The following is a 27,566-nucleotide window of genomic DNA, read 5'->3' on the forward strand; positions in this document are numbered from 1 at the left end:
TACGTTCTAGGGCTTGGTGCAAGGGGGAGGCTACCATGTTACCTACATTTGCCTCTGCTTAAATACAATAACTATGGGGTATGATTCTACATGTATTTTAACTGTGCTTACAGCTCTCTTTTCCTTGTTCACTTGATCATGCCAGAGCAGTCATTAATAGGGCCTCTAGCAGTTAATATGGATAGGGCAGTGTACACTGTGCTAAGGGAAAACATAGATTTTCCTCTTTGACTTCCTGTGTCTTCCCCATGGAAGGAATGTGTGAGCTCTTGGCCAGTGTCCAGGTACAAGTGGACAGATGCAGTTTTGGAGAGGTTCCTCCTCAAAACCTTGCTACGCAGCAACTGCCAGCTCACACTGAGATGTAATAATAGGCAGATTCTTAACACTGGGAACTTCTGGAGGGGAGCAAAGACGACACGTGCAGCCCGACATGGTACACCTTGGGGTTAATGCCTGTCAGACAGTGAAACACATGGAAATGACACTAATTAGACATATAAATCAATGACACAACACATCTTAAAATAACAGACATGATGATGCAGCGAGGTGGTAAATCTCTAGACATAATTCCTAGAAAGGAGATTCCTCTTATATATTTACTTGTATGGAGATTTTCTTTATAATAAATTACCCCTCCTCCTACACCAAAAAATTAAGAGTAGAATATATTCTGTTAAAAGTACACTCCAGATATGAATTCTGAAATTGTCTATTTGCTTTTATATTGTCACATTATCTTTCCTTACAATCTGTACATTTGCCATGCTTAACAGAGCATAGGCGTGCTTAGCATATCACTGTATGTTGTACATGCAGGGGAAATTCCCATCTGTGAAAAAAATTAATTAGAATAATGTAACTGTTTGACGTATATTAGTGCATTAGTGCATATACTATATATATATATAGTCTATTGTGTACATAAAATGGTCACAGATATTATGAGGTGTACCTAGGTTACATCGCACCCAGGGCAGATCAGTTTTTTGGCACTCCCTCACCCGAACTGTAAAAAACACGTGTGTCTCCCACATACATACACATTCATATTCACAGATACATGCATTCACACACATATACATTCACATTGATACACATACACAGAGTGGCGTCACATCGCCAGCATCAATATTGACTGGACACTCCCTATGGTGAGATTTAAACAGCCTCCTAGCATCCATTTCGCACCCAGACTCAACAACCAGAGGGGGGCCGCACAGAGTTGGGGAGGGGGGTTGAGTAAGCTTCCATGTGCAGGTGCTCTTCCTGCAAGTGAGAAGAGTATTACCTCTGTTGCTTGGTCGCTGTACGAACCGATGACAGACCTAAGATATGCACAGAATTGATTTTAGGCAGCCCGGAACCATATGTCCCAACATTTATAATGGACACAAAGAGGGATACTGTTGTTTTGGGGTGTAACTGAGGGTGTGACCAGGGGAGGGGCTATTCTCTAGAAATTGCAGGTGACTTACTAATAACAACCTTTGCAACAAATAATTTAATTTAGAACAAGAACAATGCATCTTATTTACACAGACTCATTTCTAAAAACATTTATTATAGGTTGAAGACGCTATAAAACACATTATTATTGCTGTACCACTAAGTTAAAGGAACACTATAGGCACCCAGACCACTTCAGCTCAATGAAGTGGTCTGGGTGCCAGGTTCATCTAGGGTTAACCCTGCCTGCTGTAAACATAGCAGTTTCAGAGAAAACCGGCAGGGAGCCCGGCGCTGGAAAAAAGGTGAGTTTTAACCCCCTTCAGCCCGGCAGGAGAGGGGCCCTGAGGGTGAGGGCACCCTCAGGGCACTATAGTGCCAGGAAAACAAGTTTGTTTTCCTGGCACTATAGTGATCCTTTAACCCCTTAAGGACACATGACATGTGTGACATGTCATGATTCCCTTTTATTCCAGAAGTTTGGTCCTTAAGGGGTTAAAGACTCAGATACACCAACAGTATGGAGCGTTTAGAAAAGAGTGACAAAGGTATTGTGGCACAAAAAATAGGGACTACCTGTCCCTAAATAGGGACAGTTGGTAGATATGTGGAACAAAGTTCCAGAGTTCTGGGCTGCCAAAGTCACACATGTCAGGGGTGTAACTAGAACAAGCACAACAGGTAATATATCTTTGGAAGTGCAGCATTTCAAGCAGAAGCACGGCACATATAGACCCCTACCACCATGACCACTTCAAATCATGTAATTGGTCATGGTAGTTGGAGTAACCTTTTTAAAGACCACTGGCAACAACAAGATTTGAAATCCCAATATATAATCTTTGTTATAGTATATGATCTAATTTTTTAAAATCCATATATATTGAAAACAATGCTCAAAGTTTTTTGCTTTTCAAAATCATCTGCCAAAAATTACTGTTAGCATAAAGAGCGCACAACTTTAAATGAAAGCGACAGCTACAAAATAGTAAGCATTGGATCAGACTAAACTGGTTCATGGATTGCAGGATAAAACTTACCAGGAAAGGTTAAAGGATCTTAACATGTATAGCTTGGAGGAAAGACGAGACAGGGGGGATATGATAGAAACATTTAAATACATAAAGGGAATCAACACAGTAAAGGAGGAGACCATATTTAAAAGAAGAAAAACTACCACAACAAGAGGACATAGTCTTAAATTAGAGGGACAAAGGTTTAAAAATAATATCAGGAAGTATTACTTTACTGAGAGGGTAGTGGATGCATGGAATAGCCTTCCAGCTGAAGTGGTAGATGTTAACACAGTAAAGGAGTTTAAGCACGCGTGGGATAGGAAGAAGGCTATGCTAACTATAAGATAAGGCCAGGGACTAATTAAAGTATTTAGAACATTGGGCAGACTAGATGGGCCGAATGGTTCTCTTCTGCCGTCATATTCTATGTTTCTATATGTTTCAGATGACTGACAATCTGACCAAAACTGCATTAAGATGGCTGTCGGAAATGAGGAATGGGAACATTATATGTGGATTAAAGGAAATAATGATATGTCATATTATAACAAAGATTACATAACTAGAAAAATATTTTGATAACAATGTTGCTTTAGCCAAAAGTGTACAGAATCTACATTAGCTGCAAACAGTTTCCAGTATAAAAAGAAAGTCTAGTTTCCAGTCTAGAGTGTCCGTTAAGACTTCTCTCTTAAATGCTGGTACTGTTCCCTGCTTTTAAATTATCTATGTATGTATGGCACTGTATAGCCAGTGGTTACGGCAAATAACTGTCCAAGCTGTAGCAAGATGCTTCCCTTCTAGCCAACAGGATAACTGTGCTGGATTTGAATTATCCACTCCGCCTCTCCCCCTCTCCCTCCCTAATTCCCTCTCTGACAGATCCCCACACAGCTGTTCTGGCCCTGTTTCCCTTGTTTCCCATGGATCTGCCTGGGGCTGGCTGTACATTGGGTTCCTCCGTTTGAGGGCACCCTTAGTTTCACACAATGCCACTGCTGGATATTTTTTGGTCTTGCTTCAGACGTGCAAAGGTAATGTGGGACTGTGAGTGTGTGACAGCTGCGAGGGATGAGCCCAGGGCTCCAATGTCACAGCTAATAATAGGGCACCCATGTGAATGTTTTTGTGTTATAAATACATATATCGTGTAAGAGTTAGTTGTGTATGTATGTATGTATATACAAACTTAGGTAACACATGTGACACTGGCTGCTTGCATATGACACGTGAACAAGTAATATGGCTACAAATATTGGGTGTAAAATCATTTTATACTGTTTTCTTGACTCGTCAAAGTTCCATAAATTTGCTTTTTTTTCTCATATACATGCTAACCTTAATTTAACCCCTTAAGGACCAAACTTCTGGAATAAAAGGGAATTCTGACATGTCACACATGTCATGTGTCCTTAACCCCTTAAGGACACATGACATGTCTGACACGTCATGATTCCCTTTTATTCCAGAAGTTTGGTCCTTAAGGGGTTAAGGGGTTAAACAAGCTGATTACGTGAGATGCATAATATGCAATTTATATAGAATATAGAATTGTAAAACATTGACATATGCTAGGACTTTACCCCATCATCTAATTATGCATGTGACTTGGTAACATTGTTATAGACATCAGTCCTGTTAAAGCGTTTGTACTGCAAATGGGGTTTATTCACTTAACAGGAAACTGTGGAGAGCTGACAAAAAATGCATATTCTGTATGTGATAATAAAAAACAATACACGCTTTATGTGCAGTATCAGCATTATAATTAGTAACTATATCTGCTCTATAGAGCAGCATGATTATTTTTATATTTCATTATATATCTTAATTCAAGAATCTCAAACTCTGATTCCTCTCCCCCCTCCAAATGTTGCTGAACTACAATTTCCATTAATCTCTGGCCATCTATTTGATTCAAAGAATTCTCTGAGTTGTAGGCCCCCGGGGACACAGAGTTTGACATCCCTGTCTTCATTTCATTATAACTGTGCTCATTTCTCTAAAGAAACTCCTAAGCCACTTCTTAAATAATGTGATTTCATCTCTCTCTACTTTTTTTTATCATGGCTGGCTAAATCAGGGGCGGATCCAGAACCTAATCTCGGGAGGGGCACGAATAGATTTTTTAAAGGCACAATAACCAACCACTACCGCCCTATATAATGGGTATGGTGACAGAATTGCGGTGGTACCCTCCCAGAGTAAGTAGTCAAAATGTGTAGGAACAGTTTGACAACTTACCTGGGGTCTTCAGGGATAGGGCCTGTTGTAGGGGTGGGGTTTAGGAGCTGTAATGTAGGGTGCAGTATGTGTGTAAATGGTGCAGTGTATGTGATTGTGAGGTGTGTGGTGTGTGGGATTGTGAGGGGTGTAGTGTGTGTGGGGTACAGTGTATGTGAGTGTGAGGGGTGTAGTGTATGTGTGATTGTGAGGGGTGTAATGTGTGTGGTCTACAGTGTGTGTGATTGTGAGGGGTAGGTTGTAGTGTGAGAGAAGCTTTGCAGGCTAGCATAGGGGTCTGAGAGAGGCTCAGGGGAGCATCTTTTTTATTATTTTTGTATTATTATTCTTTATTTTTGCAGTGCATAAAAGGATGTACATGCCATTTTTGGTAGATTGATAGGTATCAAAACAAGATTTGCAACACATAGCATTGAGACAGTAAATTAGAGTAGACATTGCACTTACAAAACAGTAGTTGCAACACATATTATTGAAACAGTAAATCAAAGTAGACATTGGACTCATTTATATATATATTTTTTTGTCAATCTTTATTTCATTTGTGCATAGTGAGTACAAACATGTTTACACTGCCACAATAGCTGGTGTCAGCAGAGATGTAGCCATATTATAACATTAGTGTGGCATGGAAAGACATTGCACATTTTGTTGTTTTAATAAACAGAACTTGTAACAAGTTGAATGCTGAACAGGCTTTTATGATACGATATAGTGGTAACTTAATTTAGTGCTTGGTTGCTTAATTACAGGTCAACTTGCTAAGGTCGTAATAATGGGGTGGCATAGAACTGAGCCTATGCTTGGCAGGTACATGGTTGAGGTATGAAAGTAATATTCAGCAGTGAAATATTTGCTAGACCCTGTAGTATGCATGCTGACTAAACTTGGTAATGCTTTACATTATTGTATGATTAACTGGCGGATGGCTGAGTGGTAAACGTGTATGAGTGTCCCTGGGTAATCAAGTGTACACTACAAACAATGGCGAGAGGCTCATCGATAATTCCAAGAATAAACTGTAAATAGAGTAAGCTTAACTATGCAACGTTCAACTGCATTTGCCCAATTCTCGGCAGTACGTCGGGCACAGGTACTTGTTCAAGACAACATATTGGAACATGCTAGGTAGTCACTATATGACCTATTCACTGTGTACATCCGACTACTGGGTAGGGTTAAACAGGTAAGTGGCACGCAACATGTATCTTTAGTCAGGATATGCTCTGCGTTGTATAATATATTTAGCCGGGTATAGATAAGAGACATATCTTATAGTTATACATAAGTGGTTGAAGTGCGAGGATGGCAAGGCCCTCCCATGGACCCAGGCTCTGTGTGGGGTCTGCATCCTGGTGCCACAAACTTGGGTGCTTGTGGAGGCCGAGTTTTTCCCAGCATGGGTGCCTTGGAAAGCCCGGTGTTTCGTCGCCACCCGCGGCGGTCGGGCCTCCGGCGTTGTGGGCGACGCGGCGGAGGTAACCTCCTTTTGACCCTCGGCCCGGGTGGGCAGTTATTGCCGGGGCAGAAGGGTGCGTAGTGCCCGGGGTAGGCCCGCTCCCTCTCCGCTTACCCTGTGATGTACCTCCGGGTATCAAGAAGGGCCCTGCGAGGATTCGTTCCCATTTGTCCCAGAATTGAGGAGGGGGACAGGGGCTGAGGAAGAGGGACAGGGGCTGAAAAGGGGAGGACATGGGCTGATGGACAGGAGCTTAGGAGGGGGGTCAGGAGCTTAGGAAGGGGGACAGGAGCTTAGGAAGGGGGACAGGAGCTTAGGAAGGGGGACAGGAGCTTAGGAGGTGGGGCAGGGAATTAGGAAGGGGGACAGGGACTGAGGAAGGGGGACAGGGACTGAGGAGGTGGGCAAAAAAAACCAACAACAACCTGTTGGACTAGAGCCGCAAGTAAAGGAGGTGGTGCCTCTTAGGCGGGCCTCTGGTGAGCAGCTTTTTAATTTTATATTATTTTAAAGTGTTTTACCCCCCCCCCCCTCCATGTTTCTTACCTGCATCCCTGGTGGTCCAGTGGCGCAGTAGGGGCTCTCAGCCTTTACCTTGCAGCTCCGCCTATGGGAAAGCATTGGATTGGTTGAAATCGGCAAGGAGGCAGGATGGGGGCGGGGCCAAACATTGTTTTAGCCAATCCGCACATCTTCATAGAGATGCATTGAATCAGTGTATCTCTATGAGGAAAATTCAGCGTCCGCATGCAGAGCAAGGAGACGCTGAACGGCAGTGCTGCCTACTGTGCAGCACTGCCCCAGGAAGCACCTCCAGTGGCTATCTGAGGAGTGGCCACTTGGAGGCGTCCCTAGTGAGGGAATGTAAACACTGCCTTTTCTCTGAAAAGCCAGTGTTTGCATGAAAATGCCTGAAGGTAATGATTATACTCACCAGAACAACTATATTAAGCTGTAGTTGTTCTTGTTACTATAGTGTCCCTTTAATGTCCCTCCAGGGCATCCCATGTAGAGAGCCCTGCTGTAGTGCTTTTGCTTGGGGAAAATGGCCTGTGTTTTTTTTTTTTTTACAAGCAAACTTAATGACATGCTTGCACTGCTTTTACTAGTGAATTGTCTTTAATGCCCCCATAAGTGGGTTACCAGAGCACCAAAATGAGACAGGGCCTGTAAAGTGTGTTCTGCATGTTTAAGAAGGTGATCTGTGATGTCTGTGTTTGGAGGCAGCTTGTGAGATTGCACATGTGTAGAGGCGGCTGTGGTAAACTGTGTGTATAAGGGGTTTGTGTGTGGTTTAATATGTGTGACTAGGGGCTGTAGTATTTGTGCGTATATGTGTGTCCTTTGGCTGTAATGTGTGTTTAGAGCTGTACAGATTCTAGTGTATGTGTAACAGTTCTTTAATGTGTTTGAATGTGTATAGATTATTTAGTGTATGTGTACATGGGCTGAAGTTAGCATGTATTTGTATTTAGTGGCTGTAGTGTGTGTAAACAGAGGATGTAGTGTGGGTATATATTGACATATGGGTGGTCCTTTGGGTGGAGTTTACCCTCCGGCGGTTGCACACCAATTTTTTCCTTTGAGCTTTGGCATTCTTATTGAGAGTGTTTCCTTGGTAACATGCAGCAATGCCCTCAGTGACTGGAGCTTACAGACGCGAAAGCACGTGGTCCACACCTGGTGAGATTGCACACCGAGTGCTCCCTGCGCCCTCTTGCCATGTGTGCACTTGGTCATTGATGGAGATCAGAAATCTCCCTAGCAACACGTGGACAGACTTCCTTGTTAAGGCTGACACTCACTAAACATCGTCCCTGTGTCAGGTCCCCTGCCCCTGCGCCGCTCCGGCGACCTTGCTTACCTTATCGTCATTTGGTCCCTGTCTCCAGACTGGCAGTGTGTCTGACGCTGCACGCTCCAGAGCAGCTTCCTTATGTGTGCTGCATGCGGTCATGTGACCCGGCACACAGTGATCACCTCAGAGACCATAAGGGAGGGAGGAAACTCCTCCCACGTGTTGTGGTTAACACTAATTGGAGGTTAGCCAATCAGACACACCCTGTGTGTATATAAGCTAACCCTCCCTTGCCTCAGTTCCCTGTTGTTGTCTTTGGTTTACTATTGAGCGTTGCACTTGTTATTTGGATTTCCTGGTTACTGATATTTGGTTTTGTCTCTCGGCATTCTGTCTCTCTGTTTCCCTTCATCTTGGCTTGTGTTTTGACTATCCCTTTTTGCATTGAGGGGTTCGGGATTGGTGCATAACCATTCTAAAGATCAGTATTGCAATTCTCTCTACTCTGTCCTGTCTGTGTGTTAGGGTTCCCTAGGGAACGTTACACCCTCTATGTGCCGGCCAGGGAGATCAAAGGACTGGCCTAGGCCCATGACCATTGCAGATCAATGGGCATTTGCCTGGTTTGTGCGATGGCCAGTCAGCCCTTGATGTACACTTCACTAGGCAAAAATTCTACTGTATTGCAGCACAGAAGTGAGAAGTTAAAGGGACACTCCAGGCACCCAGACCACTTCTGCTCATTGGAGTGGTCTGGGTGCCAACTCCCACTACTCCTAACCCTGCAAGTGTAATTATTGCAGTTTTTTATAAACTGCAATAATTACCTTGCAGGGTTAACTCCACCTCTAGTGGCTGTCTACTAAAGGGCACTTCCTGCTTCATAGCACAGGAAAGGGAGGACCTCCAGCGTCATTCAAATCCCCATAGGAAAGCATTGAAATGCATTTTCAATGCTTTCCTATGGGGAGCGCTAATGCGCATGCGCGGCATTGCCGCGCATGCGCATTAGGTCTCCTCGGCCGGTGGGCAGGATCAACCTCGCCCACCGGCCGACGGAAGCACAGGGAGGAGCGTCGTGGAGGAGGAGACAGCGGCGAGGGACATCACCGCTGCCTCAGGTAAGTCACTGAAGGGGTTTTCACCCCTTCAGTAACTGGGGATTGGTGGGTGGGAGGGAGAGGGACCCTCCAGTGCCAGGAAAACGGATAGTTTTCTTGGCACTGGAGTTTCCCTTTCAAGTGACACATTGAAAAAGTTTAGGGATTTGAACAGGTGAGAGTCATGGGAGAAACCGTGCACTCAATGTGAATTAAAGTATCCCCCAGCTCTAACACAAAATTGTCCCTAAACCTAAGTCACTCCTAATCGTAAACACCCATAATCCTAAACACTTCTAACCTTGAACCCCCCTACCCAAACGTGTTATGTAATTCATTTTATTGAGTGACACAAAACATGGAGACATTCCTGTTGATCACACAAAAGAATGGGTTTGTCAAACAGTGACAAGATTACTGGAGCAAAGTGCAGCAACAATATGTATTTAAATGCTCTCGTGCTGAAATTTGGTTAGAAAACAGGGCGTTTCATGCTGAGCTCTTGTATGCTCAGCCCATACGTGAGCTCAGCATGAGCAACTCTGTTTGGCTACTTTGCTTGGCCAATAGTCAGTGACACTATTGTCTCACTAAAATGTCCACCTGCCCTCTTTGTCGCACCTTTCCTTCTCCATACAGATAGCAATGTAACAGCAGTAATCATCCTAATACATATGAATGTACCTCACACAGTAAAATGCTCTTCATTATAAATGAAGCCATAATGGTTCTGTATGCTTTCTTTAATTAAAAAAAGTCAACATTTTTATATCAACATTTTAAAGACGATCTCTGTTATTGTTTCTTCAGAATCCTACATATTCTAATCCACCTCTGTTTATTCTACAGAGCATAGTCTTCAGTTTTCCACATTTTTCTGCCTCTTTAAAATTTTACTTGTCGGGGGCGGGGCCTGACCGCCGACATGAATGGCCGCACGATTTATGTGCTCCGGGGAAAAATGTATTACTAAGCTTGAAAAATAAGCCTTAACACCGGAGACAAACAACGATCAGCTCGGAGCAGACCTAGGGTCACCCTGAGACTTACCTTGAGAGACCTCCGACCGTTACCAGACACTGAAAATCAACCGACGCACTGCGGCCTACTGCTGGAGACAGGCGGGAGAGACACGGCCGATCCTCCTGCTGGACGCTCCGCTGGAAACTGCGGAAACGGTTGGGACCCTGTTTCCCCCCCTGCCGGTGATGGTTATCCCGATTCAAGCAAGAAGGCTCTATCACAGAGGACATAGTAACGTGCAACTAGCATACAACACGGGCATTGAGTGTTAACACCCGACCAAAGATGGCGGCGGGTCAGCAAGCTGGGGAGACACTGGGCCGACAAATGACCCTGGAGCAGCGGTTGGAAGACCCTTTCAATAGCTTCTGGCAAAAACTGCAGAACAGAAAGGTCCAAACTCTAATGGAGCGGCAGAAGCAAGCTGAACGGAGATACCCACCCTCAGACAAACCGGGCCCTGCGAACGGCGGGAGCTGGAGTCGGCCCACGACACACAGGATGAGGAGACCGAAGAATGGCAAGCGGGCACGGCACAGAGGAAGCAAAACCCGAAACGCTCACCTATTCCATACGGCGGCACCCGGGACCGGGAGCTTACAGCAGCGCGCCCAAACTCAGATCCCCTCCAAGGATGACCGGCATGTCGGCATCAGGGAGGCAAGGGCGATCTCACACCGGGACGGTGGTCAGCAACAGCCCATCCACGGCTCCCACACTGGGCTCCTGACCTAAGCCTCCAGAGTTGGTGTGGGCTACTATAAGGACTAATCATGCAGCGCATAAAAGCAGGTTCAGTCCAACATACCCACAGTTGAACTCACATACGTGAGTTAGATATTCCTGTATGAGTCCCAATACCATTTAGATTTAAGCCCCCTGCCGATACCCACGACTTTCACTGGGCCTATAAACCTCTAAACCTAGTTTACAGTTGTTATGCTCTTGCACTCTCCCTATTTTTACCAAAACCTTTTAAAGATACGGTCATATAGTGAAGCGTGCACACTTTTTGTTTTACCCGATTTTTATGCCCTACCAGACACCTAGCCTGACCAAAATCTTAGGATTAATACTCCTCGTGGGCACCGTATTGTAAATCGTTTATAATGTTTCCTGGGTACCTACTACCTCTCCTTCACTCGTGTTTCTGAGCAGGTACTTGATAGAGCAGGTATTTGATAGAGTCCTAACCTCAACATCTGAGGAAAGGGATTTAGGGGTGATTATTTCTGATGACTTAAAGGTAGGCAGACAATGTAATAGAGCAGCAGGAAATGCTAGCAGAATGCTTGGTTGTATAGGGAGAGGTATTAGCAGTAGAAAGAGGGAAGTGCTCATGCCATTGTACAGAACACTGGTGAGACCTCACTTGGAGTACTGTACACAGTACTGGAGACCCTATCTTCAGAAGGATATTGATACCTTAGAGAGAGTTCAAAGAAGGGCTACTAAACTGGTTCATGGATTGCAGGATAAAACTTACCAGGAAAGGTTAAAGGATCTTAACATGTATAGCTTGGAGGAAAGACGAGACAGGGGGGATATGATAGAAACATTTAAATACATAAAGGTAATCAACTCAGTAAAGGAGGAGACTATATTTAAAAGAAGGAAAACTACCACAACAAGAGGACATAGTCTTAAATTAGAGGGACAAAGGTTTAAAAATAATATCAGGAAGTATTACTTTACTGAGAGGGTAGTGGATGCATGGAATAGCCTTCCAGCTGAAGTGGTAGAGGTTAACACAGTAAAGGAGTTTAAGCATGCGTGGGATAGGCATAAGGCTATCCTAACTATAAGATAAGGCCAGGGACTAATGAAAGTATTTAGAAAACTGGGCAGACTAGATGGGCCGAATGGTTCTTATCTGCCGTCACATTCTATGTTTCTATGTACTATATACAGGTTTTCACCCAACCCGCATGTATGAGCGACTGTACATACCGGTTGAATCATACAGCCACACACATAGAACATGCATGTAATTCTCGTGCTCTAGCCATCTCACTACATGCGGGTGCAGTTATCTCTTGTACTTTCACTTTAACATAAAAAAGTGCTGATGCAGCGAAATGAAACAAAGCAACACCGCTCATAGTTTAATACCTTACATACCTGTTTCATTGTGAAATTAACATGTTTCTTTCATTTGTTGTTGTGACACTGCAGGATGATTTGTTCATTTATGCACAATAAAAATAAAGAATAAAAAAAATTAAAAAAAATGTAACTTGTCAAAAAACACTATTCGCATTCATTGTGCAACCATTGATTATAAAAAAAGACAGCATGTACAAGTTGCAAACCCATATCACATTTCCTCCCATTAGGCTCATTAGAAACGTATAAAACATAGTAGATGAGTTTTACTCAAATATAGATATGGCTAATATGTTTTGACCTTTGTTAGTAAATCAACATTAGAGCAACTGCATGTTTATTTAACGGTGGACGCCATATTTCATTACATTCCCCACCCAGGAATAAGTGGTACCGGATGTGACCCTTCTAAATTTATCATCAGGTCTTCAGAGGGGGCGCATCTGGAGCAGATTTTGCTTGTGTGTGCTGGTATGTGAACAGACGGACCCTTGAGTCCAGGGCAGAGCGTGGGTTATAAGTTCATAACTCTCTAGGGCATTGGTCATGAAAACCTCCAAATGTCAGTGCAAGCAAACCTCTAATAGCATCTCATTCTCCTTAATGTGTTGCTAAAGAAACTTCAAAGCCTTACAGAGGAATTAATGCTAGATACAGCGAAATCCTGTCTTAAAGTGCGTAGTTCCGGTATTTTTACATTATTATTATTATTATTATTATTATTGACATTTTCATAGCGCCAACTTATTCCGCAGCACTTTATACATTATATTCTTACAGGTAAACGTCCTTTCTTACCTAAAATCAATCCCCACATATTTAATGAATAACAAAGTCCCTTTAATTAATTTTCTGTCGAAATACTACTTCAGCTCAATCAGGGGCTTGTCACCTCGATATAAGTAGTGCATTTGCTACACAATTAAAAACTTCACATATGTACAAAGTAAATATAATCAGAAAAAAAGCTGCAAGTGAGACGGCTGCATTTTATTTATATATAGTTCTTCTGTAGTGATCTTATCTATAGAACATTGGTGTGTTTACAGAGAGAGGGATAGATTGCAATACACATTGGTTCAAAAGTAGTGGAGAAGCCAGCATCTTCAGTTCAACATCTGCAGTGCATCCTACAAATTACTGTGCAAGACCGCTCGTTGGCGTACAGACTGCATGGACCTGTAAGATGACTGCAACAACATAAAAAATATTGTGATCGTGATTAAAATTCAGCATAAATAGTGCCTCTGCTAAAATCAGTTATGCCCAGAATCTGTTTCCCTAGTATAAGTAATAAGGAAGCACAAAGCTAAGGAAATAGCAAGTATAACCATGTAAACAGCGACATTTAACTAAAAAAATAATCAATGAAAGTTAAAAAATAAAATCGTTTTTAATAAAATAAAATATATATATATACACACACTATGGTCTGTGAGAGCTTAACATGTAATTTTAGAGAAACGATTATCTCTATAATGTTAATAAATACATTTATAAAATAATGAGGTCCCCTGGGACCTCAGAAAAAAAATAGAAAAGGTCTGCTGAGTGAGTGGCCTCTCCTTTTTCTCCATCCTATGGGATGGAGAGTGATAAGCATACGATAGGACCCATAAGACCAGGAGATGCCCAGTCTCAAGGACCATGAAGAGGTTAATCCTGTAAAGGGATTAACCAATTTTACAATGTATGCACTCATATGGGTCTATAGATGCCCATAAAATGTAGAGTTAATCACATTATTATACCCAATCTCCTGCTCCCCCCCCCCCCTGCACTCCCCCCACAGGATGACACCATTTAATGAATTAACCTCTTAAATGCCAAAAGTTGACTAGAGGACTTCAATCCATCCTTGTTTTTACACCAATTTATACTAACGCAAGGGAAAATGTCACAATCTGAAACACATAACAATGGCTGCCCATAGTAGCACACATTTTCTTCCCACAACAACATTTCTAGTTATTATTACTTACATCTCGTCACTAGTGTTAGATATATAATACGATGATGGTTATCATTCATTTTTAATTTTTTAATTTTTACTTACCTTGGTCAATGGAAGGTTTAACAGGTTTAATAGAAATATATATATATATATATATATATATTAAATAGCTCAGTTGATGTATGGTAAATACATCCACTGAGCTATTTAATATAATTTTTTCATTTCATTATTTTTTTCCATGTCTGATGTACTTCGTATGCAATGTGTACATTTACAGGGTTAAAGGATCACTGTAGTGTCAGGAAAACAAAGCTGTTTTCCTGACACTATAGTTCCCTGAGGGTGCCCCCACCTTCAGGGTATCCCCTCCCGTGGCACTGAAGGGGTTAAAACCCCTTTAGCCACTTACCTTAATCCAGCGCCGGGCTCCCTCTGCGCTGGTGACCTCTCCTCCCCGTCCAACGTCAGCTCACCCGTCCGACGTCACTGGAGCCGAATGCGCATGCCGCGCGCGCATTCAAAGTGTCCATAGGAAAGCATTTCTCAATCCTCTTTCCTCTGTCCATACTTCCTCCTCTTTCTCTTTCCTCTGTCCATACTCCCACCTCTGATGCTCGCCTTCAAGACTTCTCAAGGGCTGCACCTTTTCTGTGGAACTCCTTTCCCTTCTCTGTTTGACTTTCACCCAGTCTCCACTGCTTTAAAAAAATAATTGAAAACTAATTTCTTCAGGAAAGCGTATCAATTAAACTGTTAGCAGCTTTTCATCCCCACACCTTGGCTCCTCTCCTGCAGCTGTCAAAAATGACCTCAGTGAATACTTTTCTAGCAACCTACTTCGTTACCCCTACTTTTATCTTTTGTGTCACTAGACCCCACTCCTTCTAGCATGTAAGCTCATTGAGCAGGGCTCTCAACCCCTCTGTTCCTGTGTGTCCAACTTGTCTTGTTACAATTACGTGTCTGTTAGTCCACCCATGAACAGCACTATGGAATTTGCTGGCGCTATATAAATCCGTGTTCTGCAATCTTTTAACATCCGCAGCCCGGTGAAAAATATTTTGCAGAGCAGCGTCAGCCAGAAATGAAAACCAATGGTATGTGTGAGGGGTGGGGTGCTGTGTGTGTGTGAGAGGGTATGGAGTCAATGTGTGTGAGAGGGTACAGTGTAGGTGTATGTGTATGGGGGGGCAGTGTGTGTGTGTGTGTATGGGGGGGCAGTGTGTGTGTTTGTGTGGGAGATCTATTGTGGATCTGTGGGGTTGGAGGGTAGATTAATAATATATATATATATATATATATATATATATATATATATATATATATATATAATTTTAATTAAAGGACCACTATAGTGGCAGGACAACAAACTCGTTTTCCTGACACTATAGTGTTAATAGGTCCCCCCCACCCTTATGGCCCCCCTCCCGTTGGGCTCTAGGGGGAGGAAGGGGTTACATTTTTACCTTTCTCCAGCGCTGGGCTCCCTCCTCCTCCTTCCGACGTCATCGGCTGAATGCGCATGCGCGGCAAGAGCCGCGCGCGCATTCAATCAGTCCATAGGAAGCATTCTCAATGCTTTCCTATGGATGCTGGTGTCTTCTTACTGTGAAAATCACAGTGAGAAGCGCGGAAGCGCCTCTAGCGGCTGTCAGTGAGACCGCCACTAGAGGCTGGATTAACCCATTTGTAAACATAGCAGTTTCTCTGAAACTGCTATGTTTACAGCAGGCAGGGTTAACCCTAGATGGACCTGGCACCCAGAACACTTAATTAAGCTGAAGTGGTCTGGGTGCCTATAGTGGTCCTTTAATAAAAATAATAATTTTTATATCCACCCCCCCTCCCTGCTTACCTTTGCTGGGAGGGGGGACAGAACTAATCACTGGTGGTCCAAGTGGTGAGAGTGAACTCAAGCAGCTCAGGATAGAGTTCACTCTCGCGAGATTTGGAGCGTTGCTGTGGTTACCGCAGCAACGTTCCTAGCTCATGAGAGGAGAACCCGGTGGAGCTGCACGTTAGAGCTCCCCTGGGTCCTCTCTCCCTCCTCTGCTGGCTGCCAGCATTACACTGCAAGCAGGCCGGAGAGGGAGATCTCTGATCTCCCCTCCGGTCCTGCAGAGCCAGCAGGGGAGAGGCAAAGTTTTGCTGCAATTTATGGCCAGTCAACGGTATAGTTGGGTGAAAGTTTTTGTGGATCAGCAATAAATTCTTGCGGACCACCAGTTGAAGACTGGTGATATAAATAATAAAATAATACAAGCCAGTTTGGTAATAGCCTAAAGGGTAATGCCGCTATTTGCATTATTCAATACGAGAGAGTAAATCACTTATAACTTGTGTTAACCTTTTTAATGTGATGCTTCACTTAAAAAAAAACAACAAAAAACACAACAATATATAAACAACGATTTAGCAATTGATGCTGCAATCCAGCTTAGTCCAGGCGCAGCCACGTCATAGATTGCCCCAGAGAAGGAGAAACAGACATTATTTCTCTGTATTGCTGACTAACAGGTGCAAAGCAGATTTTCTAAGAATGGTTGGCAGGGAGCCAAGATGGAGGCTCTCAGTTCTATAATAGAAGTACAGATGTGTGAATTTATATACTTAGTTTTTTTTTCATACCTCACAAACGCATTTTTGTTAGAGTGGAAAAAAATATCTTTAAAATCCTGGAAAGTGACTTGGATACAATGTTCATTTGTTTTGTTATTTTTGTCAATCAGTAACTTTCTAGATAGATTGTACAGTCTGTTTCTGATTGATCAATTCTCCCTCTTTTTCTCTCTGTCTTGTAGGACATCACTTGCAGAGGGCGAGCAAATGATGCTGGTAAGAGCTATTTTATTTATAGTAAGAGTATTTGAAGATATTGTTATAAAAACAACAACAAAAAAGCAAATGGCCTAATATCTATATATTACACAGTACAATATACATACATTTCTGAAACATTACTTGCTACCGGCAGCCAGTGATAGTGATGAAGTGGTTTTGGGGCCGAACGTTTTTAAAGTTTTTTTTTTTTTTGTTTCCGACTCAACAAAATGGAACTAAATCATGCAAGATCATTCACTGGTTTGTTAATAAACTTTTGAGGTTTTGTTATTGTTGCCGTACTCATGCTATTTAAATTTTTTGTACTTAAGTCCTGCTTTTAAATATTTTTTTTTTTTTTTTTTTTTTTTTTTTTTTATTCACCTTAAACATTTCACATAAAATGGACAGTAGCAATTCTAGTTGTGGTATGCCAAAGCACCTTATATAATTTATAATTAAGATACACCTGAAGCAAAAGAACCATTTTAGCTCACCCATATTTAATGGCAAAACTGTTTAGGAGTGGACAGGAAGTGATCTTTCTAGCGCCTCTTCCCCTTGGGTTGACTGAGAGTGCTGGGAGTGAGTTAGATGATGGTGTACACTTGAATGAGAGAAACATTTTCAAAGCTTGCCTAAATGTTTCCCTTTTTATTTAGAGAGACATACATACTTATATACTTCTATCCAAACTAGCCCCCACAAAAAAAAAGAATGCATTTTTAGGTCCTTAATTTATTTTTAAGATCTTTCGGCCACTCATGTTCCCATGAAAACAGTGCACGAACAGCTCATTTATTTCAAACAGAAACACCACATAGTGGTTTACGGAGTATGTACAGAGGTACGTTTCCTGCCACCCCCAACCCCCACACCACTGGACCCCATCCAAATTCTGCAAAGTCCCCAGATGGGGACAGTGCTGCTTTAAGTATCAATCAGAGTCGTTGCTCTGGGGAAAAAAAAAAAAAAACACCTGTATTCCATTAGTAGGAAATGGGGACATATTGGGTAAGAACAGACCCTAAAATAGAGCTACCTGACGTGTGTTGTGCCTTAAAGGCATACACATTATCAGCATGCCATAAACCTATCTAAGGCATGAAGGCAGTCCTATATTTGGCTTCTTCCTTCTCCTGTTTACCCTTCTTGACGTGTAAATGGAATACATTTTATTTTATTTTTTAATGAATTAAAGGTGACATTCGTTTTGAGGCTTAATTTAGCTTTCACACAAAGCATCTGACAATTGTTCCTGAGTGTCTGTGGAAATGTTACATTGCAGCCCAAAATAGCTGACCTGGAAAAATAAACTAGTTCAACAATATTTCGAAGTTGGTTAGTTTAGCCTAAAAATTAGAATTTCTCTGATCAGTTTCCCACAAAACCCTGTTTAGGGAAAAAACCTGTATCTTAGCAAGCAATTCTTCTTGGAAGTGAAAACTAAGGTAAAAGTGTTTTTTGCATTTATATATAAGAATTATTTTTTGCATGATCCACCGAGTCTGTCAGATCTATTTTATATATTTATCAAACCGTCTATCACTTGTCTATGTATTAATATATAGTATATTAAAAACTGTAAATATGTTTATTGATTAATTTTACTTCTTGGTGTGACCACAGCCTCATCAGAATGTTCATTTCCTCTTTCCACAGTGTAAAACTAAGGAAATCACATATTCTGATTGGCTGCTGAAATTACTTGCATTCTGTGTCTTTTTTATAATCTGTTAATATTTCTGCATTTATAAAGTAATCACCACCATATTGGACAGACTGTCAGATTGGTAATTACAGCTAAGCTTAGGGGGGGAGGGGGAGGGGCAGGTCTACTTTGGGAAATGGAAGAAGGCGAAAGGCAGGGGAGTGTGTAGGGTAAAGGTGAAATGACCTATGTGATGTGAAATGTCAACACTTCACCTTCAGGTCACCTCTCACTTAAACATTTCAAAGTCATATAAGTGCTTGCAGAGACCTCATGGCTGCACAAACTGTCTGCTTTCACTGTGATTTATCCTTTTTTAATGAAAAATCCCTATGACCAGACTCTGGAGAATAATAGTAGTTCACACATTTCAAACTGATATATATACTCCTGAACTGTGATTCTCTGTAATATATTGTCAGGTCTAGTGCATAAAAAGTATCTCTGTATTCACACGATATTGATAACATGGTCTGTTTATACCTTTCTATTTGGGGCGGGATCAGGTGTATTTAAGATTTGGTTTAGAGGTTGGCGCATTATCAATAAATCAATTTTGTATAGGGTGCAAGGTGTAAAATATACTTCAGATTCTTGTGCTTTTGCATTGAATTATGACCTGCAGTAAAAGTTGGCTATACAGCCGGTCATTTTTCATTATTTTTACTTGAGTGTCAAATTTTTCTTCATTCATGCTGCTGTATCGTATGGCTAGGGAATTCAGTCATTCTTCAGCCCACATGGATCATACTGGTGAGCTGAATTAAAGGACCACTATAGTGCCCTGAGGGTGCCCCCCACCCTCAGGGTCCCACTCTTGCTGCGCTGAAGGGGGAGGAAGGGGGTTCATCCAAAACAGGTAATTTGAGTGACTCAGTAACAGATGGTCAAGTTTGTCCTACAAAAAGTATTGATATGCCAAATGTTATTTACTAACATGAGAATTCAAAGTGAATTTAAAATTCAAGGTAAAAATAGCTAAACTAGAAAAGTTCTCTAAGTCAGCTACGCTTTCATTTCAGCTACTCTGGCCTTAAATGTAAAACTTGCTTTGAATTCACTTTTTGTTCTCACTTTAGTAACCCTGCCATCAGACTTACAACTGTAAAAAAAAAACCCCGTAAGAAACAATATAGCTAATACAGCAAATCATTTTGTAGTGAACACACTCACCAGGTAATACAGAGTGGGCTAAAATTCAGAGCAGGGCTTGAGAAGTCAATAATATTTGAAGTAACCAATTTCACTGATATTACATGCATGCTTAACGTATGGAGATTTGTTTGATTGCAGTGCAGAAGATGACATCTTTTAAATGAGCTCCATTTGCCGTCTTGCAAAGTCGGTTATTTCGATTCCATTGTTCATAATATTACCGTATATAATCGAGTATAAGCCGACCCGAATATAAGCCGAGGCCCCTAATTTTACCCCAAAAAACTGGGAAAACCTATTGACTCAAGTATAAGACTAGGGTGGGAAATGCAGCAGCTACTGGTAAATTTCTAAATAAAATTAGGTCCTAAAAAAATATATTAATTGAATATTTATTTACAGTGTGTGTATATAATGAATGCAGTGTGTGTGTATGAGTGCAGTGTGTGTATGAATGCAGTGTGTGTGTATGAATGCAGTGTGTGTTTGTGTATGTGTTGCAGAGCCTTGGTGGGTGGTGGGCATTTTTATTATTATAATTTTTTTTTATTATTATTATTTATTTTTTTGTTATATTATTTTATTAATATTTTTTTCGTCCCCCCTCCCTGCTTGATACATGGCAGGGAGGGGGGCTCTCACTCCCTGGTGGTCCAGTGGCATTGGCAGTTCAGTGCAGGGGGGCTGGCAGGAAGCTCTTACTTACCTCTCCTGCAGCTCCTGTCAGCTCCCTTCTCCTCCGCGCCGTTCCGGTCAGCTCCCTCTGCAAGTCCCAGTGTAAGTCTCGCGGCCGCGCTATGACCCCGCGGCCAGGGGCGTACCTAGAGCATTTGGCACCCGGGGCGGACCCTGAGTGTGGCACCCCCCCCACCCCCACCCCGATCACATAAATTTCATACACTCCCTACACATAAAAACCCTGCACCCCGATCACCAGGGGCGGGCTGGGAAGGGGGGCAGGGAGGCAATTGCCCCCCAGGCCGCTCTAAACCCAGGGCCGCCCACACCCAGCAAAAAAAGGAAAAATCTGAATCCCCTGCTTCTGGCTGAGGAGTCAGATTTTTCAACTTACCTCACTCTTCCTGCAGTCTGCAGTCAGTGGAGTCGGCCGGCCTCTCCTGATGATGTCAGGAGGAGGGGGCGTGACTTCCACTGCTCTTCTCACAGGACCGCTGGGGAGTCTGGGAGAAGAGCAGAGGAAGTCACGGCCCCTCCTCCTGACATCATCAGGAGAGGACGACTTCACTGGCTGCTGCTGGTTGCTGCTCCTGTTGGCTGCTGTCCACCCCTCCCTGGCCTAAGGTAAGACTCAGGGAGGGGGGAAATACACTTTAGTGGTTTTTTTTTTATTCCCCTCCCCAGCCCTGTCCCCTTAGTCAGCCCCTGCCCCCTCCTCAGACCCTGTCCTCTCCTCAGCCCCTGTCACCCTTCCTCATCCTTGTCCCCTTAGTCAGCCCCTGTCCCCCCTCCTCAGCCCCTGTCCCCCCTCCTCAGCCCCTGTCCCCTTAGTCAGCCCCTGTCCCCATCTCAGCCCCTGTCCCCACCTCAGCCCCTGTCCCCACCTCAGCCTTAGTCAGCCCCTGTCCCCACCTCAGCCCCTGTCCACACCTCAGCCCCTGTCCCCACCTCCCCTTCGTCAGCCCCTGTCCCCTTAGTCAGCTCCTACCTCAGCCCCTGTCCCCCCTCCTCAGCCCCTGTCCCCTACCTCAGCCCCTGTCCCCTTGGTCAGCCCCTGTATCCTTGGTCAGCCCCTGTCCCACCCTTTCCCTGCTCCTTTACCCCCTCTCAGCTCCTGCCCCCTTCCTCAGCCCCATGCCTCCACCACAGCCCCATAACATCCCCACTACAGCTCCTCTCCCCCAATTGCAACCCATATTACCCACACCACAGCCCCTTTCCCAAATTGTAGCCATCAACTTGCTTCAGCCCCTATCCCCCCGTACATTTACTAAACCCCCAATTACAGCTTATACCCTCCACTACCACCCCCTGTCCCCCACTACAGCCCTGTCCCCTTATTCAGCCCCTGTCCACTGGTTTTAAAAGTGTAATGTTTGGGTGTGTGTGTATGAATATGTCTGTGTGTGTCAGTATGTCTGTGTGTGTCAGTATGTCTGTGTCAGTCAGTATGTCAGTATGTCTGTGTGTGTGTGCGTCAGTATGTCAGTATGTCTGTGTGTGCGTGCGTTAGTATGTCAGTATGTCTATGTGTGTGCACATCAGTATGTCTGTGTGTGGGCATCAGTATGTCTGTGTGTGTGCATCAGTATGTCTATGTGTGTGCCAGGATGTCTGTGTGTGTGTGTCAGTATGTCTGTGTGTGTGTGTCAGTATGTCTGTCTATGTGTGTGCAAGTATGTCTGTCTATGTGTGTGCAAGTATGTCTCTGTGTGTGTGCCAGTTTGTATGTGTGTGTGTCAGCCAGTATGCCTGTGTGTGTGTGTGTCAGTATGACTGTCTGTCTGAGTCGGTATGCCTGTAACAGTGTGTCTTTCTGTGTGTGTCTGTGTGAGTACCAGTATGTATCTCTATGTGTGTGTCAGTATGTCTGTGTGCAAGTATATCTCTGTGTGTGTGCCAATTTGTCTGTGTCAGCCAGTATGCCTGTGTGTGTCAGTATGTCTGTCTGTCTGAGTCAGTATGCCTGTAACAATGTGTCTTTCTGTGTGTGTCTGTGTGCCTGTCAGTGAGTGTGTGCGTGTGCCTGTCAGTGAGTGTGTGTTTTTTAGTGTGTGCCAAATCAGCAAGTGTGTGTGCCTGTCATTGATTGTCTGTTTAGGTGACTGCTTCCCCTCTCCCCCCCCCCCCCCACACACACTTTCAATCACATGGGAAAGGTGTTTTTACTCTCCTCTTGGTGCAATGGGCCACTTGACTGGATTTGCCCCCCAGACCTAAGGCTGCCAGCCCTCCCCTGCCGATCACATAAATTTCATTCACTCCCTACACATAAAAATCCTGCACACCCCTTAATAAAAAACAAAAACGTGCACAACCCCTCTTAATAACAAAAAACCTGCACACCCCCTTATAAAAACCCTGCACACCCCCTTAACAAAAAACAAAAATCTGCAGTGCACATCCTCCCTTAATAAATAGAATACTGCAACCCCCTTAATCAAAAAACCCCTGCACCCTCATTATTTAAACCTCCCCCTTTAATTCTTTAATCCACAGCCCCCTTTAATTAATCCTCACTCCCCCCTTAATTAATACACCCCCCTTAATTAATACACCCCCATTAATTAATCCACACCCCCCTTAATTAATACACCCCCTCAATTAATCCACACACCCCTTAATTAATCCTCACTCCCCCTTAATTAATACACCCCCCTTAATTAATACACCCCTTTAATTAATCCTCACCCCCTTAATTAATCCACACCCCCTTATTTAATACACCCCATTAATTAATCCTCACTCCCCCTTAATTAATACACCCCCCTTAATTAATCCACACCTCCCCTTAAATAATACACCCCCCTTAATTAATCCACACCCCCCTTAATAAATATACCCCCCTTCATTAATCCACACCCCCCTTAATTAATACACCCCCTTAATTAATCCACACCCCCCTTAATTAATACACCCCCTTAATTAATCCACACCCCCCTTAATTAATACACCCCCTTAATTAATACACACACCCTTAATTAATACACACCCCCTTAATCAATACACACCCCCTTAATCAATACACACCCCTTAATTAATCCACACACCCCTTAATTAATCCACCCCCCTTAATTAATCCACCCCCCTTAATTAATCCTCACTCCCCCTTAATTAATACACCCCCCTTAATTAATACACACCCCTTAATTAATACACCCCCTTAATTAATCCTCACTCCCCCTTAATTAATACACCCCCCTTAATTAATCCTCACTACCCCCTTAATTAATCCTCACTACCCCCTTAATTAATACACCCACCTTAATTAATCCTCACTCCTCCATAATTAATACACCCCCCTTAATTAATACACCCCCTTAATTAATCCTCACTCCCCCTTAATTAATCCTCACTCCCCCTTAATTAATACACCCCCAAATTAATACACCCCCCTAAATTAATGCACCCCCCTTAATTAATCCTCACTCCCCCCTTAATTAATCCTCACTCCCCCTTAATTAATACACCCCCCTTAATTAATCCTCACTCCCCCTTAATTAATACACCCCCCTTAATTAATCCTCACTCCCCCCTTAATTAATACAGCCCCCTTAATTAATCCTCACACACCCTTAATTAATCATCACTCCCCCCTTAATTAATACAGCCCCCTTAATTAATCCACACACCCCTTAATACACCCCCTTAATTAATACTCACCCCCATTAATTAATACACCCCCTTAATTAATACACCCCCTTGATCAATCCTCACCCCCCTTAATTAATCCTCACTCCCCCCTTAATTAATACAGCCCCCTTAATTAATCCACACCCCCCTTAATTAATACACCCCCTTAATTAATCCTCACTCCCCCTTAATTAATACACCCCCTTAATTAATCCTCAACCCCCCTTAATACACCCCCTTAATTAATCCACACCCCCTTAATACACCCCCTTAATTAATCCTCACTCCCCCCTTAATTAATACACCCCCTTAATTAATCCTCACCCCCCTTAATACACCCCCTTAATTAATCCTCACTCCCCCCTTAATTAATACACCCCCTTAATTAATCCTCATCCCCCTTAATACACCCCCTTAATTAATCCACACCCCCCTTAATACACCCCCTTAATTAATCCTCACTCCCCCCTTAATAAATACACCCCCTTAATTAATCCACACCCCCTTAATTAATACACCCCCTTAATTAATCCACACCACCTTAATACCCTTAATTAATCCTCACTCCCCCCTTAATTAATACACCCCCTTAATTAATCCTCACCCCCTTAATACACCCCCTTAATTAATCCTCACCCCCCTTAATACGCCCCCTTAATTAATCCTCACCCCCCCCCTTAATTAATACACCCCCTTAATTAATCCACACCCCCCTTAATCCACCCCCTTAATTAATCCTCACCCCCCTTAATACACCCCCTTAATGAATTCACACCCCCCTTAATACAGCCTTAATTAATCTACTCACATTTTGATGATGCCTTGACCGACTGGGTGCCTCACCGCCCGGATATTGGAACCTTCAGCTGGATATCCGTGAAGGCGGGCTGACGGCGCTGCGCACGACGTCATCACGGTGCGCGACGCCGCGGCCCGCAACACTCCTCCCCCTTCTCCTTGAAGCAAGTCCCGCAGGGCCGCAAAGGTGCTGCGGCTGTGCGCAGCCGCCACAGCGTAATAATGGGGGGTGACACATGACACTGGACGTCATGGCACCCCCCTAGTCAGTGGCACCCGGGGCGGGCCGCCCCCCCGCCCCCCCCTTAGTACGCCACTGCCCGCGGCTCTCGCAAGATTTACACTGGGACTTGCAGAGGGAGCTGACCGGACCGGCACGGAGGAGAAGGTAGCTGACAGGAGCTGCAGGAGAGGTAAGTAAGAGCTTCCTGCCAGCCCCCCTCCTACACAGCCCCATGTCTGTATTATGGCAATGTAAATTGCCATAATACAGACATTGACTCGAGTATAAGTCGAGTTGGGGTTTTTCCGCTCAAAAAATGTGCCGAAAAACTCGACTTATACTCGAGTATATACGTTAGTTAATGTATGAGGCTATAGCGCTCACATTTCTTGACGAATACTCTCTTTGAGCTGCTCAAGTGAACGCAGTTTGTTCACGTACACCTGCTCCTTCAGATGTCCCAACAGGAAGTAATCGGGAGCTGAAAGGTCCATTTCTTACATTCAAGTGGCTGTGGTAAGCTCTTTGTGTCAAGATAATGGACCTGCCAAGATAATTACCTGTCAAGTGCTTTGCTTTATAATTGCAATGCAGAGACTATTAGGACATGTCTCTGAAACAAAAACATGTGCTTTCCGAATAATTTTTATTAATAGTTTCTTTTTCTAATTTTAGTGAACAATTTTTATTTTATAGAAAGGTCTTGATTAAATCTTTTAAAAAGCTTATTCAAAATGATAAGATCAAGGCCAACATCAGATCTATGCATTCCCTGAAGGAGATTAACTGAAAGTATTTGCATTTTGGAAGACGTCAGCAGAAAAATCTGTTACATTTTTATTTTACAGCATTATAAATAAGCCAGTCAAAGGGCTATATTAAGGCAAGAAAATTCCCACCTTGAGTGCTAGATATACCCAGCTTGCGTTTTTCTCTGTTTCATGATATAAAGTTATCATTGTTCTTTTTTTATTGTAAGTATTTCATATGTACCGTCTTAAATATTTTTGAAGTATTATTTATGTTATAATAACTGAGCTTTGTGGCTGTTTAGAATTCCTCCTAGTCACATGCATGGTTTGATATATATCTCGTGATGACAGTAAGGAGAGAACATATTGTTTACTTGCCAGTTTACAGAACTCTGTTTTCTGTTTTTCTAGTTTTTTTTGTTTTGTTACTAGTGCGATTTTGAGGCATTATTTGTATTACTATTCCTACTTCTAATATTTCTGCTGCACCGTAACGCAAAAAGCCAACAACCGGGCTTCTTTTTTTGTGGTGATAACCAGTACAGCTTATTGGAGCAATTTTACGTCAGTCTATGGGCGCCACCCTCTCAGTTTCTGTTAAACCATTTTCAAGCAGTTTGATAAAAAACAAAAAACAAAAAAAAAACCATATCTTTTTCGACACCTAATATCCAGGCACTCTGGAATGGCTCAGCTAAATTCCACTACCGTGTTTGTCCAACTGTACATTTGATAGTCTGAGCGCACAGGTCATAGGTAAGCCCATTGCGTTCTGCCTATAATTGTTGGCAAAAGTCGAACGCTATTTGGTGGTTAGAGTGCCATTTTAAGCTTTCTTGCATGTTTAGAGCTGATTATGTTTATTTTGGTGATTTCCTTATACATTAAACATTTTAAAAGGACTTACAAATTATGGCCTTGATTACCTTTTACCCAGTTGAAAATTATCGACTGGTTTTTGGACAATATTTTGATTGAATTTCGAGTGGATTTAATGTGAGATGAAATTCCAGCAGCCAAACCCGAAAAATATGTCGGCTGCTTGAAGAATATCCTCAGATAAATGACTAACCCTCTAAACTAATAGACGAAAGTCTGTGGGGGTCAATATGACACCCACACTGGTACAAAGGAGGTTTAAAGGGACACTGTAAGCACTTTGACATCTTCATATTAATGAAGTTGTCATAGTGCCTGCAGTCCTGTGCCTCTCACCTTCCCCCTAAATCCCTCTAGTTATGCCTCCAAGCCCTGGGTATGAGAGCCGGGAATCTTACTTCCCGGTTCTCATGCCATAGCATCACGCGCGCAGGCACAGTGCCTTCACGGTCGGCCATAGAGAATCATTAGAGAACCGTAGAGAATCATTAGAGAATCATAGAGAATCATTGTATTCAATGATCCAGCACGTAGAATTGGGTAACACAGGAGACTAATAGGTAATGTATTACCGGGCCTTAGAATGGCTGGACTAACGTACCAAAGGATATTCAAAGTAATGGCCGAGGTCAGGGGATACAGAAAGGGACACAATGATAAAGGAAAGCCAGAGGTCATGGATACCAGAAAACAGGGAAGTCAAAATCAAAGCCAAAGTAAAAAAACAGAATACCGTATATACTCGAGTATAAGTCGAGTTTT

General features: G+C 43.0%; 1 protein-coding gene across 1 annotated transcript in view; it reads left to right on the forward strand.

Annotated features, from left to right (window-relative positions):
- The first annotated feature begins 3,387 nt into the window (after window positions 1-3,387).
- Window positions 3,388-27,566, forward strand: part of STARD8 (StAR related lipid transfer domain containing 8) — a 166,601-nt gene continuing 142,422 nt past the window's right edge. The window contains exons 1-2 of the mRNA XM_063432169.1: window positions 3,388-3,502; window positions 16,957-16,990. Coding sequence (XP_063288239.1) covers window positions 3,458-3,502; window positions 16,957-16,990 — 79 coding nt within the window. The 5' untranslated portion in view covers window positions 3,388-3,457. The remainder of the gene's footprint in view (window positions 3,503-16,956; window positions 16,991-27,566) is intronic.

The sequence above is a fragment of the Pelobates fuscus genome, chromosome 9, assembly GCF_036172605.1.
Source record: "Pelobates fuscus isolate aPelFus1 chromosome 9, aPelFus1.pri, whole genome shotgun sequence".
In the NCBI taxonomy this organism is placed as follows: domain Eukaryota; kingdom Metazoa; phylum Chordata; class Amphibia; order Anura; family Pelobatidae; genus Pelobates; species Pelobates fuscus.